Source organism: Syngnathus leptorhynchus, chromosome 11 (genome assembly GCF_054491065.1).
Source record: "Syngnathus leptorhynchus isolate UIUO chromosome 11, UIUO_Slep, whole genome shotgun sequence".
NCBI classification, from domain to species: domain Eukaryota; kingdom Metazoa; phylum Chordata; class Actinopteri; order Syngnathiformes; family Syngnathidae; genus Syngnathus; species Syngnathus leptorhynchus.
Window position 1 is genome coordinate 4,671,853 of NC_141205.1, and position 16,408 is coordinate 4,688,260.

At 42.3% G+C, this 16,408-nt stretch overlaps 1 protein-coding gene across 3 annotated transcripts in view; it reads left to right on the forward strand.

The window, feature by feature from the left end:
* The window catches only part of plxna1b (plexin A1b), a 116,901-nt gene that overhangs the window by 21,100 nt on the left and 79,393 nt on the right, over nt 1-16,408 (forward strand). For all 3 annotated transcript variants that reach the window (XM_085923415.1, XM_085923417.1, XM_085923416.1), the window contains exons 2-3: nt 1,866-3,280; nt 10,456-10,638. In XM_085923415.1, the coding sequence (XP_085779541.1) occupies nt 2,099-3,280; nt 10,456-10,638 (1,365 nt within the window). In that variant the 5' untranslated portion in view covers nt 1,866-2,098. The remainder of the gene's footprint in view (nt 1-1,865; nt 3,281-10,455; nt 10,639-16,408) is intronic.

Consider the following 16,408-nt stretch of genomic DNA (forward strand, 5'->3'; position numbering starts at 1 on the left):
TCAAGCAAAACAAATGTATCTCGGGTTAAGGCAATAACCTTTCGAGCTTTTCCCGCCTTTCCTCACCTCACCTCACTTTGCATCCCCCATTAGTACTCCCAGTGTGTTTTGACGTACGGAGGTTCTCCGTCAATGCAAAGAGCATCCGGATCTCAAATCCAATCAAGTTGACCCCTTACTGCCAGTTCACTGTAATGCTTTTCCCTGATGTGATAACATCTTCTTTTCCTTTGACACGGTGGCTGCACATTCCAAAGTGTCACTCCTGCCTTGGGATGATTGACATGTTATTCCCTGCACGGTGCCGGATGTGGCTCACAGTCTGCTTACTTGCAAAGCCAGTCATTGCAAAGCTGTTTTATTTATTTATTTTAATTTGGTCTCCTCCATATTCACTCTTTTTGTTCTGCTTTTAGTCTTAATTTTAAACTGTCCCTTATATACATTTCAAATTGCCATCTGCCAACACTTGAAAGACCTTATTTTGGACCTTGTTCGTTTTAATAATGCGGCAGTTTGTGTCCAAGAGGAGACAATATGGGCCCGGCCATTGAATATTTGATAACTAGTACATTAAGTGTTGTGTTCAAGTGCCTCATCCTTGGTCTCCTGCTCAAGTGCATGTGGAGCGCTAATTAAAATGCAGGAGTTGTCTTTTGTTTGGCTCTTGCGGGCCCTCACCAATAAATCACCCACTCTTTTTTTCCCTCTGTCTTTTTGAGCATCACCTGCTCCATCTTTTAGCGTCTTTATAGTTGTTCTTGTCTTTCTTGTGTTACGTGAGATGCACTGATAATTTATTGTGGAGATCAAGCACAACAAATGAAATCAATTATTATTATTATCTTTAAGTTTGCCATCACATCAGTTTGGACAATTTGATCAAAGTGAAAAGCTTTACCATCTTTTCTCATCATATGAGTAGAATGATTTTTTTTTTCATTTAAACAACACAACACTCTAATATCTTTGTAATATAAGTCGAAAGAAAATTCCCCGAAACTTGTAAAGACCAGGGGGTTTGCTGTTCCCGCTTGCTCTCGATCCACGTAGGATAACAAATGTAGATTTGACAACACGCGTTCCGGCCTCTGAGCTTGGTTAGCTGACAACTTGACCTTCTCCTTGATTGATTGATACTAGTCAGATAGCCTTGCTCCCGCCACAACCCTTGGAGCAGGAGGCAGAAACCCGGGACTCAATTTGATTATCCCCTATGTTACGGCTTTTACCTCCCCCCTCATCTTACCTTCCCGGACTCCGTAATGATTCTCATCTTTTCCGATTTGAAGTGGTCATAAAACACTGTTTGTGTCGACACTTTGATTGTCAAGGTAGTCGTGAAGCACGGCTTCCCTGGGACTGAGGCGTTCAATTTAGCATAATCAGCATTTACAGTAGATCACTGCTTGGTGGGAGAAGAATTGGTTTGTCAAAATAGTCGCGCGTACATGATACCAACTCTAAATTTCATAGTTACAAGGTGACTATTGCTGTTTGTAATGTAACAATGCGCACTGGCACGTGAGCAAACATTTGCCTCCTCTGATTGAAGTTATAAAATATTACAGATTGGAATGTTATGTACGTTACTTCTTCCAGAAAGTCTTATGGCTTCAATAATTGGCTTATGCCTCCCCCTGCTATCTTCCCTCATAATTAAATGCCAACACACATTTGCCTTCCAGACTTGATTTGATATCATTAATTCATCAAGGTGGCAAATGTCAGCTTTTTTTTTTCCACCCGCCTCATTTTGTCTGTTTAATTTGTGAGCCTTTAAGGCCCCTCTATGCTTGATGCATAATCAATGGAAAATCCTCAGTCACTAACGATAACATGTCTTGCATGTCTCTGTCTTGCAGGGCTCGCACAGCGTTCCTCTGCGGATGATGTTCCTGATGATGGCGTGTGACGCCGCGGACAGGACAGTGGATCAATAGAAGTGTTTGTTCCCCACTTCATCTTTACATACTTCTCTTGACAGTAGACCTGAAAGACTCCAAATCCTGACTTGGAAGTCAAGTTTGCACTCCTCCTCCTCCTCCTCTCTTTCTCCTCCCCCTCCCCCCAAGCCTCTCCTCGGGACAAACCAAACATGTGCTCACAAGCTCGAGCAACAGTTTCCCCTGCTCTCGGGAACCTGTTTCCTGTGTTTGGGCTTTTACTTCTCATGACTTCATCCTTCTGCGGAGGCCAGCCGCCAGCTTTCAAACGATTTGCACCTGCAGAGTGGGGGCTTACGCATTTAGCCATTCACAACAAAACCGGAGAAGTCTACGTGGGAGCTGTCAACTGGATTTTCAAGTTATCCAGCAATCTTACCAAGCTGCGTAGCCACATGACTGGACCGGTGGTGGACAACGAAAAGTGCTACCCTCCGCCCAGTGTCCAGTCGTGCCCTCATGACTTGGCTCAGACACCCAACGTGAACAAGCTTCTACTCATTGACTACGCCCAGAATCGCCTCATTGCCTGCGGTAGCACTTCGCAGGGAATCTGCCAATTTCTACGTCTGGATGACCTCTTCAAACTAGGTGAGCCTCACCATCGCAAGGAACACTACCTGTCCAGTGTGGCTGAGTCGGGGACCATGTCAGGAGTCATTATAAGCTCTCCTCATAGTTCAATGAGCAAACTCTTCATCGGAACCCCCATTGATGGCAAGTCCGAGTACTTCCCAACCCTCTCTAGCCGGAAGTTGATGGAAAACGAAGAGAACGCGGACATGTTTAGCTTTGTCTACCAAGATGAATTTGTGTCCTCTCAGCTGAAGATTCCATCTGACACTTTGTCCAAGTTCCCCGCTTTTGACATCTACTACGTATACAGCTTCAGCAGTGAACAGTTTGTTTATTATCTTACAATGCAGCTGGATACTCAGCTCACTTCTCCCGACGCCAGCGGCGAGCAGTTCTTCACCTCCAAAATCGTACGCCTGTGTGTCGACGACCCCAAATTTTACTCCTACGTCGAGTTCCCCATTGGTTGTACTAAAGACGGTGTCGAGTACCGCCTGGTTCAGGATGCCTACTTGGCCCGACCAGGTCGTCAACTGGCAAATTCTCTCGGGATCTCTGAGAACGAAGACATCCTCTTCACGGTCTTCTCTCAGGGTCAGAAGAATCGTGCCAAACCACCCAAAGAGTCAGCGTTGTGCCTGTTCACACTGAGGAGAATAAAGGAGAAAATCAAGGAAAGGATCCAGTCTTGCTACAAGGGAGATGGCAAGCTTTCCTTACCATGGCTTCTCAACAAGGAACTGGCGTGCATCAACTCGGTAAGTGTGTTTTGACTTTTCATTTTTGGGGCAGTTATCGGCAGACAAAATTTTTTGGTTACTGTTTTGTCAATAATTAAGCTTCAAGGTACTCGTTCTCATTTGTTTACATCACGTGTCAAACTCAAGGCCCGGGGGCCAGATACGGCCCACCACATTATTTTATGTGGCCCGCGAAGACAAATTGTGCACCAAATTCGTGTCATTACTAGAATTGCAAATTATCTTCCCTTTTAATAATATATATATTTTATAATATTTGACCAGTTTTTACTCATCTGATTTGAAAACTAGTTATTTGTCAGTTTGTTTTGTAGCTTTTGCTGTATAACCATATGAGGCAATTCAGAAGAGTTTCTCTATGTCCAACCCTCGTTTTGGTTCTTCAGCCATTTTACTTTTTGGAAGCATTCTATTGAGCTCCGCCAGCATGCTCAATTTCAGTACATTATAATTACCTTTTGAGAGTTTTTTTTTTTACAAATGCACATGTCCTTCATTTAGAGGCCTTTTTTTGCCCTAACCACTTTGCACTCTGTTGTCTAAAAGAGATGGCTGCTGTGCCGCAAGCTTTCTCTTTATGCTCGTTCATTTGCCTGTGTTCAGGCGTGTTTTGTTCGCTAGCGTAAGTGATGTGAAGGACCCGGCCAAGGCCCTATTCACCCTCCTTTATCCTTCTTTGTCATCAAAACGTCTGTAAAGTAACTATCTTTCCAGTTCAGTGGTTGTCTCATTCTTTTCTGGTGGATTTTTTTTTTTTATGGCCTATCACACAGACAATAGCACGGATTCAGAAAACAGGATCTCATTTATTTCAGTTGGACCCTTGCCCTTTTGCTTGTGTACAAAGTATGGAAGTGTAAGGAGTGCAAGTTGAGTGTGAGGTCTATTGGTATAACATTCAGTATAAGCTCACGTGACTCTTTTGATGCTCAGGTCCTGCGCATAACGCGCTCATTTAAAAAACAAAAAAATATATATACTGTGTGTGGCTCTGAAGGCTTGGCTGTATTGTTCCACGAGCTTGATTACCCCGACCTCATATTTTATTCATGTGGGTCCAGAGTTTTACTCATACGTATATGGCATCAGAATTAGGTAATTTAAAAAAAGAAGAGATTTGTTGACCCTCCTGTTAAATGACAAAGACATTAAACTATTATCAGTATTAATCTGTGTAATCTTCTTTCCTTCTCCTTCTTTCTCCCATCTTGTGTTCCCCATCCTCTCTGTCGCTCAGAATTATTTTGCTCACAACTTAGATATGATAGGTTCTTCTCATGAGTTATAACCACACAGCACAGATGGATAATATTGTATCCAAGATGGCTGCAGCAATGATTTAAGATGAGCACAATGGCCAAGCCGAATGACAGCAGTGAGGCCTGAGGGTCAGCTTCAGGTTAATGATGCCTGCTCCAGTGCCCTCAAGCAGTGACCTCATGTCAGCTGCCCACCACTGACTGGAGACCATAACCACGCTCAGTGGACCAAAGGACCTTAAATCTGACCTCACATAAATGCCAGATATAATTTTTCTGTGACTGGGACCTGATGTAATCTAAAAGAATAGTCAAGACACTTTCAACCAGTTTGCCAGACTCTCTAATGGTGACAGACATTTTTTCCCCACCACTATACCTTCAACTCCGTCCTACTTTCCAGCTCTTGAACCCTTAAGCTAGTCTCACCCGCTGTTTCCAAGCTTCCCCGCAACTTCAAATGTGCTTCCGAAGTCCTAAGTGCCTCGCCTAAGACTGCGTTTGACTGAGCTGTGTGGGAAAGCTGTTTAGGTTGACCCCGCGTTACAGCAGCACAGACGGCAGGCCAGGGAGGAGAGCGGGAGGCCGGCACAGCTGCTAGACGGCGCACAGTCGTGATTGATGACCCCCCGACCACCACCATTCCCAGCGTGGACTTCCTATTTGTGCTGCATCATAATTTCTGGCCTCTGGCAATCATTAGTGTGATGTGTTTATGGGCAGACTGAGATGGTGGCTGGTTCCTGTTACCTGGAATAGTCTTTGGTCTTTACACACACCACCTTTATGCTGCGACCTAGCTATTATTTTCCCCTCCTTGTAGGCGTGTGTTTGTTCTGTCTTTTTGTGATTAGTGAACCTCTGACCCTTTCTTTGGTTCGAAAGTGGATCAATACAAACCAGTTCCACCGAGAAAGCGCATATGAAAGCAAGTCAAAGTTAATGTGAAGAAAAAAAAAAAGAAAACAAAACAATCGTTGAGTTTTGAGAAGAAAATGAACCATGTGAGTAGGAACTTTAGTCAGACAGCACAAAAGAGCTCCAATCACACAGCGGAGATGAAAGACAATTTTAAGGACAATTGTAACATGGTGAGGCTGAGAGTCAGTGAGTATGATGAAAAAGCACATCATGGACTCTCATTGCAATGTGAGTCATGCAAGTGTTGTGAAGTAGTGAAGTCCTTACATCAGAGAATCTCTCACTAGCCGCGTTTACTAGAATCTTTGTAATCTGATAGGAACAAAACCCAAAGACAAAACCAAATAAAAAGCATCCTAAGCACAGCGATGTCGTTGCCGGTCGGTCAATACAGAATTCTCCATAGCAACGCCTCCGGAAAGGTGACCCACCTCTGATCTTGTACCCGGTCACTCGGTGCAGAATCCGTACAGTGGCATCAGAGTCCGTTATCGTCAACCGATAGTAAAACAGGCCTACATGCCGTTGAACTGAACCCAAGAGTAAAAAAATAGGTCGCGATTTAGGAGATGTCCAAGCAAAAATCAAATCAAATGATCATTGGCGTTATGTAACTGGATCCTTTTTCTTACTATGATTATCGATCTCACAAGTACAAGTTGAGTAAGCAAGAAACATTGCTAATGTTGTCCCAGACAAAGTGAAGGAGAATCGACTGTGTGAAACCCGCTCTTAACCTGATTAGATCCATCATGATAAATATCATTTAATGGGTGTAACTCACTTGTGGACCATGTAATACACAACCCGACTGGAGTGGAATACCCAGAATGCATGTGTGTGGGCAAAAGTGTTGAAGTAATTTGCCTTGATTAATTGAGCCCGACTTGATGAGCAGAGTTAATTGGCAGTCTAAATGAGGTGAGCTCGGAGAACACTGATTGTGCAGGTGGCCGTTTATGTTGCCGCTGTTATTAGGTCACCTTTTAGATTCATAATTGTGGATTTTTTTTTTCCTTCACAAGATTGATTTTTATGAACATCTAAGCACATGAGAAAGCCCCCATGTGTGAGCCAACAATGTCAAAGCCGCTCTGCACTCCAACCTTCTTCTCATCTCGTTTATTAGGACATTTTGCAAGAGACATCATGCAGCTAATGTGTGCGAGCAGCTCAGTTCTTCATGTTGTTTGACCTTTCTGTTGGTCTCTCTGAGGAGACTTTAGCTCAACAAATCCCCCTTCCCTCGCCACGCTTTAATGATACTAATTGTCAATGTAATTGGGTATTGATCTGTGTTGGATATGTGTGCGTGTGTGTGTAGGTGGCGTGTTGCTTACATCGTTATCAGGAGTAATTAGAAAATGTGGGCCAGACAATGCGCCTGCAGTGCTGACATTCAACTGTTTTTAAATACTTCTTACACTAATAGTTCATTTTTATCTTTTGCACACAGGAGAGATATTGTTTGTCGCGTTCAGTGGTTCCTTGAGATATGAGTTGAATTTATTTTCTAACCACGACTTTAACTCGAAACACTGTCAAATTGAAATGAATGTCATTCATTCATTTTGTGGCCTGGTCCAAACTTTGGTGTCAAAGAATTGTTGAAGTGGACAAACGTGTTGGCAGTCTTTGCGACACAACAAAAGCAGCCTCCAGTGGGAGCTTAGAATACACTTGAGTGACAGATGACTGAAATGGGACATCATCGGGTGTCACCCCGGTAACCAGAACTGAGAATGTCAGGCAGCCATTGAAGGAGACGCAATTGTTACCTGATCTCCTTTTCACATGCAGATTTTTTCAACTTCTCCATTGTCACTTAGATCAATTTATTAAGGACACAATGTGGAGTTCTCCTTATTAAATCCATTATATTGTGGTCTAGATCACAGTTTCCATAAAATGTAGCTGAAAGAAAAGTTCCTACACCAAAGTTAGTCATCTCAACTGATTTGCACGCAAGGAAATTCAGCATTATGAATATGTATTCTCCCTACCATTAGATGCTGAGTTGTGCCTCTGTAATAAATCACTCGACTGTTTGTTGTACCGCACGCACGCACGCGCGCACGCACACACACCGCAGCACTACTTGAAACAACTCTAGCAATTTCTCTACAAGTTCAAGGCCCCCGCTGAGACTTCTGGGTAATTTATGAGCCGGCCTCACCCTCAATTCTTCACTCTGCTATGCACACTCAGGTGAAGGCACCTGCGTCTCCTGAGCTAGGCTTGTGCTGTGTGTGTTTGTGTTTGTGTGTGTGTTGTTGTGTGAAAACTTTTGCCATCTGATAAGAAAACAATGTGAGAGGCTGCAGAGGAATTGCCCCTGTGTTTGTTGCCAGATAATTCATTTCCTGTCAAACCTATGGCTCGCACAGACACGCACGCACGCACGCACACACACAGTCACACACACACCCTCACAGAAGAGTATTATGTAGCGCACTTAGCGGACTTATCTACAACCATCATGCTATACCGATCCCTGTTATGATGGTCATGAGACAGTGAGACAGAGTTGGGTGTGGGTGAATTTTTTAACGTTATTTGAACCAAATGTTGCGCTATCTCACACATAATGTGTACACAGTTCAAGTCATTTCTACTTTCTTGATTCAAACTAATATTTTCCCTGCAATTTTACGCTTCCTGTATGTTTTTCTTTACACCACCATTGGTCATCAACATCACGTACACAAGTCCCCTGCTGTTTCTTTTCAAGGAGCTGACTATTGCTGAATTCCACTTGAGGCCGGCGTAATATTTGCTCACGCATTTTTTACTAGCATGGCATGTAAAAGAAATAGCATTCTCCTTTTTTAGCACGACTTGGCCCGCGTGCATCCGTAATCAGCGAGTCTAATTGCAGTCGGTTTCTGCGTGTACTGTCCGTGCATGTTTAGTGCCGCATGAATGACTACATTTCATTGGTGTGTTGTCAGTGTGACGTGAGTACGAATAGCTCCTTCCAAGAAAAACGAAACCAGTGACCATTTGCTAACATGTCTGACGAAAGATCTCAAGTCAATTTGAAGTAGGCAGAGAATTCTGGAACAAAAGCGTCTAAACGGTTCAGTCTTATCACCAAAAGAACAATCTAGGTTATAGTGTGACTTGTATAGTAAAAGAGATGCAAGATGAATAATAAATGTTCTGGGCCACTATAGGAGAAAAGCCACAACTATGCAAGCCGCAATGCACACACGGAATCTGGCTTTCTTTTGTATGTAAAACCCTGCTGTTCAACTCAGCAGCAGGTTGTTGGCTTAACTCTTTCTTCCCCGCTGCTTGTTGTGCATCCTTGAGAACACAGCAGAACCTTAAATATGCTCTCTCATCAATAAGAGATCACAGAGGGGAGTATTCTTTCCAGATGGAAACTCTTTTTTTAGATGTGGGTGCTGTCGTTGTCTATTTTTTGCTTGGTCATTTTTTAAAATTGATTCCATGTGCAAAAATCAATTTTCGAATCAAATGAAAGCGCGCATGCAATTTTATTTCATCCTTCATAGAATGTTATGGGACCTTTCCCCTCCAGTGCCCCATAGAGCACCATGTATACGTGTGTTTTGTGTATGTGAGGCCTTTATGGACTTCAGGGAATTCTGTTTACAGCATTTCTGAGACTTGGTCTGTAGAAAATGGATTAACCCTTTCGACGTTTTCCCTTAGGCCATGACGTCATGGCTCTGCTTTGGTGCATGTATGTGTAATTCTGAAAGGGGCGGGGTGTTTTCCCATAGCTATACGGTTGAAAACTTTTTCCCGCTGACACTTGTCTTGCTCTCTGACATAAAATAGCTTTTTTGGCTTGTCAAAGTGTCTATATACACAGAGAAGTAACTCACAGGTTGCTGCAGTCTAGTTTTGTGTGACGATAATCACAAGAGAAAGTTGTTTGAGAAAGGGGCCGTGAGTCTCACTTACTTGAACACACAGCCATAAATATCCATCAAACAGTCCAGAATTCCTTCGCACCCTGAGACACAGGTCGGCAGAGATCAAGCTCTCTGTTGACTTTAGAAGACAATTGACTCTACCCACACGCATGCGCACATTTGGACTCCAAAGTGGATGAATGATAGATGCAGATTTGCCAAGAAGTGATGAAAATAGTTACATGAAGGGGATGGGAAACCGGAAATAGAAATGAAAAAGAAAATATAATAATAATAATGATAATAAAAACAGAATAATGTGTTGATGTGCGCTTGCGCAAAAGGCCATTTAGTCAGATTGTGAGGGTGAGGGTGTGTGTGCGTGTTATCTTTTCTTCTCAGTGGATCAATTAGATAATGTTTAGTGATAAGTGTATGGATTACACTGCCAGTTACTCACTACCCAAGTGTTTTTGTGAACCTTGTTTCCTGCGCTTTGGCACAGTTATGCTAAAACAGCAAAGAACACATTTGATATAAATGATAATAAATATAAGAAGACAAATGAATGAATGAACGAAAGAAAAAATGAATAAATAAAAAAATAAAAAAATAAATAAATAAATAAAAGCTGCATTTTTCCCCCACCCAAATCGTTTTCTTTTTTTAATGCTGAAAATACATATGACAGCTAACAAAATCTTTTTGTTGGACAGCAACCAACACGTGACTGTGTGCGAGCACGCCTGACTGTTTAAGGCGTCATATGGGTCAGCAGAGTGCCCGGGGTGATCGTCTCTCCGTGACACTGGAATGCTCCAAATATTGTCACATGTTCGCCACCAGCATGTCTGGGCACTTTACAATAAGCTTCAGCCATGATAGGGCTCTCTTTCTGGAAGGGGTGGGGTCGGGAAGGGCGGGGGGGGGGGGGGGGTCGGGTTTCTGACTAGATGGGCCGCTTAACATGGAGCAGCTTCATGGAAAGTTTATAGCTTAAGTGGAGTAGAACATTTTTGTTGTTTTTGAAAAATTGTTCCAAAAAATAAACAATTCTTATGCTATACTTGCACCTATATCAACTATACAATTTTTCTCTCGCCAGCCTTTGCAGATTGACGACAACTTTTGCGGCCAAGACTTCAACCAGCCTCTGGGTGGCACCAGCACCATCGAGGGCACCCCCCTCTTTCTCGACAAAGAAGATGGCATGACCTCGGTGGCAGCGTATGACTACCGTGGCAACACCGTGGCCTTTGTTGGCACGCGCAATGGCAAACTGAAAAAGGTATGAAGGATAATCCTATATGTCGATTGTCTCTTGCTCAAACTGATTTGGATCAGTAGTGTGTGTTTTCAATCCCCCCTCCCTAACACACACACACATAGACCCACACAAATGCAAAGATCGAACGCAGCCAGACTCATTTTCCTCATGACATTTCAGGGCCGATTTGAAGCCCGTTAGTTTAACGAGGCGTTTGCAGCAACTCCGTGGCTTTGCCTTCATTGATTGTCATGTTAGTCACGCCAGAGTGTAAAATGTTACCGTTACCGCATTCTGGCTGGCCTCTAATTCAAAGAGCTCGCTTTCAATCAATCCATTGGCAGGGAAGCTTGAAAAGACTCTTTACTTTCGTCAGCTCTGTGATCAATTAAAAGGATGACTGAAAAATAATAGAAGCAACTTGCAGAACAACCCGAGTGTGTGTGCTCGGGTTTGTGGGCTCATTCCATGAATGAGCGCCCTCTTGGGAGTCATGGTTAGAATTTATGCCAGTTTCACTCAAGACATGTCAACAATTAAATATCATGAATATATAATTAAGTTTGTTGTTTGAGGACTTTTGAATGCTTCTTTGCGACTTAACAAAGCATCTTGGGATTTGCCATGTGGTGTTCAGGAGGGTGGAGAACAATGCACGCCGGACTATGATTTAGTGTTGCACATTTGTCAAAATGACAGCTATTCACTGTCTTTACTTTGTTATTCTTGTGGCCTTTTTCAGTGTGATTGTGCTTTCTGCTTGATAGATGTGCGTGTACGTACATCATGTCGGCGAGCAAGGTGTGTTTATGGATGCACACGTGCACAACAATCCTGATATTGATTCCTCGGAAAGTTTAGACTTTATGAAGAATGGAATAATGAAGGGGAAAAGGAAAAGAGATGATTGAGCTCGAACTTTATATTCTCTTTATGAAACTCGGACTGGATGAAAACAAAAAATCAATTCATTGTGTGGAATTGATTGATGACGATTTGGGGTTTAATACAACTGAGGCAAAATGGCGCCGTTGATTCAATCATGACACAAAATGTCGCAGATTCGTCCATTTTTATTCTGGTAAATAGAACTCTGGTTTTTAGACACCATTTAATCAATGGGAGACCAAATGTTTAACTCATTTAACTTCCGTGTATTTAAATGATGGCATCGTTAAAATGGCGCAATGTTTTTAGGTGCTGACAGTTTTGTGGTGGTTCATGCAGAAAATACAGAGGCTGTTCGTGTTCTTTATGCTTCCCCCTGGGGAACACGGCTGTATAGTCATGTTTATATAGCCATGCCTGAAGGCTTCTCGAAAGGGGGGCGCAAGAATATCTGTCCAATGGATGAATAGACTTCTAGAGGGCATTTTTCTGGTGTTTTGTACAGTCACAGTTTTAGAGAAAGGGCAGGAAAAGATTGATAGAAAGCAATTACACTCACAGTGCCAGTGGAAAAAAAAAATACTATACAATTGTATCTGTCTGTATATTTCCCCACTTTTATTTTTATCAAAAGAATATTTTACCTGTGATATATTTTTTCATTTGGGTTGTTGGGAGCGAAAGAGAGCAACTCCATGAGGGCTAGAAGTTCTGAAGGTGTAGTACACCGCTGTGATTAACTAATTCCAGCGGTCATCTGGATTCCACTGCAGTCAAGGACACAGCGGTGGCCATACGCCGCATTTAATATTTTGGATTAAAAGTCTCCATTTCATTTGGCTGCTTCATTATCTGGAACTGCTCGATTTGGCCCGACATTGGTCAGCGTGTGTCCTCATCTGTCAGCACCCAAGCTTACATGGCTCCTTAAGTGCAGATCACGCCGTGTCGGCTTGGCAAAGTGAGACGTCGGCTCTGTCTCTCTGGGAGTTATAGCTTTAGACACCTTGGAAAATTAGAGTCAGGTACACTCACTTCCATAGTGATGTAATGACCAAATGATAATTAAAATATTGCTTGTTGATAGATGATGTGGTATTTTCATTTATTTCTAGTGGAAAGAAATAGAGGTCAGATGCTTGACTGAAGAGGTTCTCCTGTTTTTCAGCTATGTTCATTTATTGGTGGTTTTGGTGAGGGGGCGTTCAATGTGAGCCATCTGCTATGCGTGTGAGTCCAGTAAGCCGGATGGAGGGTGATCCCGTAGCCCACTGTGTGCTGGTAGTTGTTGCGCCAGGCTCAGTTGGGTTAGTGCTAAGGTTCCTCCCAATTCATCCAACCTGAATGAAAGAAGAAGAAAATAGACATGAAAAAATAGCTTCAGCCAATAATTGGTGGCATGGTGCCCCGCCCACTCCCCTTACCCTGCAATTGAAAAAAAAAACATCTTTTACATAGCACACTACTTTATTTGATGCAAAAACAGCAACGTTAGACTATTGGTTGATCTTTTCAAATCGAAATCAAGTTTAGATCCCATGTATGGGTGGGTGTGCATGTGTCATCTTTTGGCTCGAGCCACTGAGCCACGAGTTGTCTGACCCGGGCAGCAGCACAGAGGTTGGCTTTGTACGGGCGTTTGTTGGCTTTCGGTCATTAGTTCACACAACTGCATGCGGTCGCACGCACGCACACGCACGGAACGGATGAAAGCGAGACGGGAAATGCAGAGAATGATGAAAGGGATCAAATAGTGCTCAGACATACTGCTCAAGACAAAACAGATACTTTACACTTTGCTTAAGTACATCTTTTTCCAGTTAATTTAACAGCGCCATCAGTCATCCAATCTTATCAGGATGTTCCCAAATTAACAGCAAAAAGTGTCATTTTCTCCAGTTATTTCTTTTTCCTCTTGACGGGGCAGAGACTTAATGGCATTTTCTTATTAGATACAGCCCAGTTAAGCCATAATGCGAGTGTGACAAGTCAAGCATGTCAAGTGAGTTTCTCTCTCGGTATCTCTCTCTGTGGCGATCTCCTTTTCTTTTTCCAGTCACTCTCACGCCCACTCACACAAGAGTTCTCTCTTGGCATCCAATCTTGGATCAAATCAGCTCAATCACATGGAGTCACAAGCTGACTATCTGTTCCAAACCATGCTAACACCACACCACGCCACAAGATACCGCGTATTATTCGAAGTTGAATGAATTTATTCTGTACTTTCATATTTGCATCTCCAGATAATGATTGAATTCACCATATTCTGTTAACATAAGTACATGTCCTTCTTCTGACCACAATCTACAAGCCCTGACAGAAATTATGGACTCATCGTTCTCAAAGGATGATCATTTAAATATTTAATTTAGGTGGAAAAAAAAACCCCTCAACTTTATTTATAGAGCACTTAAAAATAACAGCAGAATACAAGGGCTGTAATATAAAATAAAAATCAGACATGGTTTACTGTACGATAAGCTTTTGCGTGACTCAAAGGCAATCTCATTCTTATTTAAATTGCCATCGTGTAACCACAGTTATGAATTAATAAACCAGCTTCTTAACATTGTCTCAGTCTGCTTTTGCTCTCTCATTTTCTGTTTCATCCACTGCTGTTGTATTCTCTTTCCATTTGTAATCAATGACTCCGATTCCGCGTGGAGGTGTCGTAGAGTGATTGTCGTTCCCCATAATCATTTCCTCCAATTAAAGCGAGCGGCTTTTGTAGCTCTAAAAATCATTGACGTCCATTTTACTTGTTCTTCCAGCATGCTCGTGCCATCTTTTTTTAAAGCACAAATGTGTTCATTCCCTGAAACGCTCATTGTTCTTGCAATTTTACCTCGCTTGTGACCGCACATAGCACTCACTCACCACTTTTGAATGCCAGCCGTAATTCGCCACTTTCAAGGGTTAATGAGGCACAATGAAGAGACCAGGCGAGAGGGAGCCTGAGAAAAATCTTTTTGAGAAGAGGAGATGAATAATAAATGCGTCAGGCTAGAATCCAATTTGAAAGGAAGATCAGATGAGTGGATACAAGCTGGGATACTCACATGATCCCAGCAAGGCCCTGGACGGCATTTTTCTGGGTCATCTCCATCACACATCACTGTTTTCATAGTATTTCTATCGCGTGTTGTCAAATGATATATTTTGTATTAGAAATAGAAATCAAACTTTTAGGTCATCATTTTATGTTTTATGTATTTTCATGTTTAATGTATTCAAATGTTAAAAAACATGAACATATCTTCTCTCAGCTAAATAACGGAACCAAAACTCATGATCAATGGATGGATTTGTTTGATTTTTACCTAAGGTGTCCATCAGTCATATTTAGAGCACTACTTGTACTTCTAAGGCTTTTGACAGCTCGTCAGTTAAAAGAAAGTCAGACCCAACCGTTCCATTCTTAACAGTTGGAACGTGGTGTACTGGAGCAGCCAATTATAAAAAAAAAACAGGACATCATAAAATGAGTTTTCAACTGCCATTTGAATCTGGCGTGTCAACAGGACATGAAAGACAAGCCTGAGATTCACATTATATCATAAAATACCAATGGGCAAGTACCGATGCCAATTTTCAATACCGGTGTAGATACCGGTCTTATTTCAAGGTATTGGTACTTGCAACGGCTGACATTTTCAATAAGAAATAAAAATTACATGAATGCAAATTTAATTTCATGTAATTGTCTGGAAAATTGCTTTTGGTACTGGTCTTGGTATCGTTGATTAAACCCGATGGCAAGTTCAAAGAATATGTTCCCACTGTAATGTACAAAGATTCACAGTGGGAAAGTTGGACACTAGCAATGTCCAGAGGGTCACGCGCACGTAGCACAGTAGGCCAAGATTTCCTTTGGCCCACTCGCTCTCTACCTCCTCGATGTTCGTGCATACTTATTTCCTCGCAATTAAACCCAGCATCTCACCATGTATGCTTTTGGCTAAGGCTACCTTGGCTGCACACCTTCCATCAGCCCTTAACTGGCACATACTGAAATTACATAAACCTTTTCGTCTCGGCACAGGATTTTAGTGGTACATTAGCATAGAGGTAGGACATAAGGGAACGCAAGATATTTAGGCACTTGTTGACAGCTTTCTGAGCCTTCCAAATTTGGAGTGTAAATGATTGTAAATATGTTGCTATCAAATTAGTTAATCTAGTGTGAGGAATGCAAAGAGACAGAGATGCTTAGGGAAGCAACAGGAGCAGGCTTTTCAGATTAGCCATTGCCACGCTAATAGATTTACAGTAGATCATTTTGATGAGATCTTCTGGGGTAAACTTGTCAGGATGATTACGCTCCTTTAGGAATACGTGCACATTTGTATACACCACTTTACACTCAAGAATTTTATGTGTGAAATTAAAGCATACTTGAAGCTACAGATTACATGCTTACGGGTGGGATTGGTTTTGAATGTTTAACTGTGGCGTCATGTGGACGACATCTGCTTAGGGACCATTGTATGTGAAAGCCACAGTGTTCTGAGCAGTTATGGTGCATGCGTGAAGGATATTACCCATGAGGTATGGCTCCCTCACATTCATCATTCCGCCATAGTGTAGTTGAGTCTCCTGCTGGTGAACTAATTACCCACCCCCTCTTCCCTTGGCCCCCCGATTGTAGAATACCTTAAAGCTACCTATAATTTAAATGCATAGCATATATTACTTCACAGTAACTCTCATAAAACCACTTCTACTTCCCACGTTACATTCTGTCCTCACATTCCTGTGTGCATTTTAAGTCGAACACTTAGCCCTTGAACTAAATGGGCTAAAAGCACCAAATTCACTTTTAAGGTTACTTGCGTGAACTATTTGCCCAAATTTGTCACCAAAATACACTTTCAGAATGAACTCCTTGCTTGGTATTTCA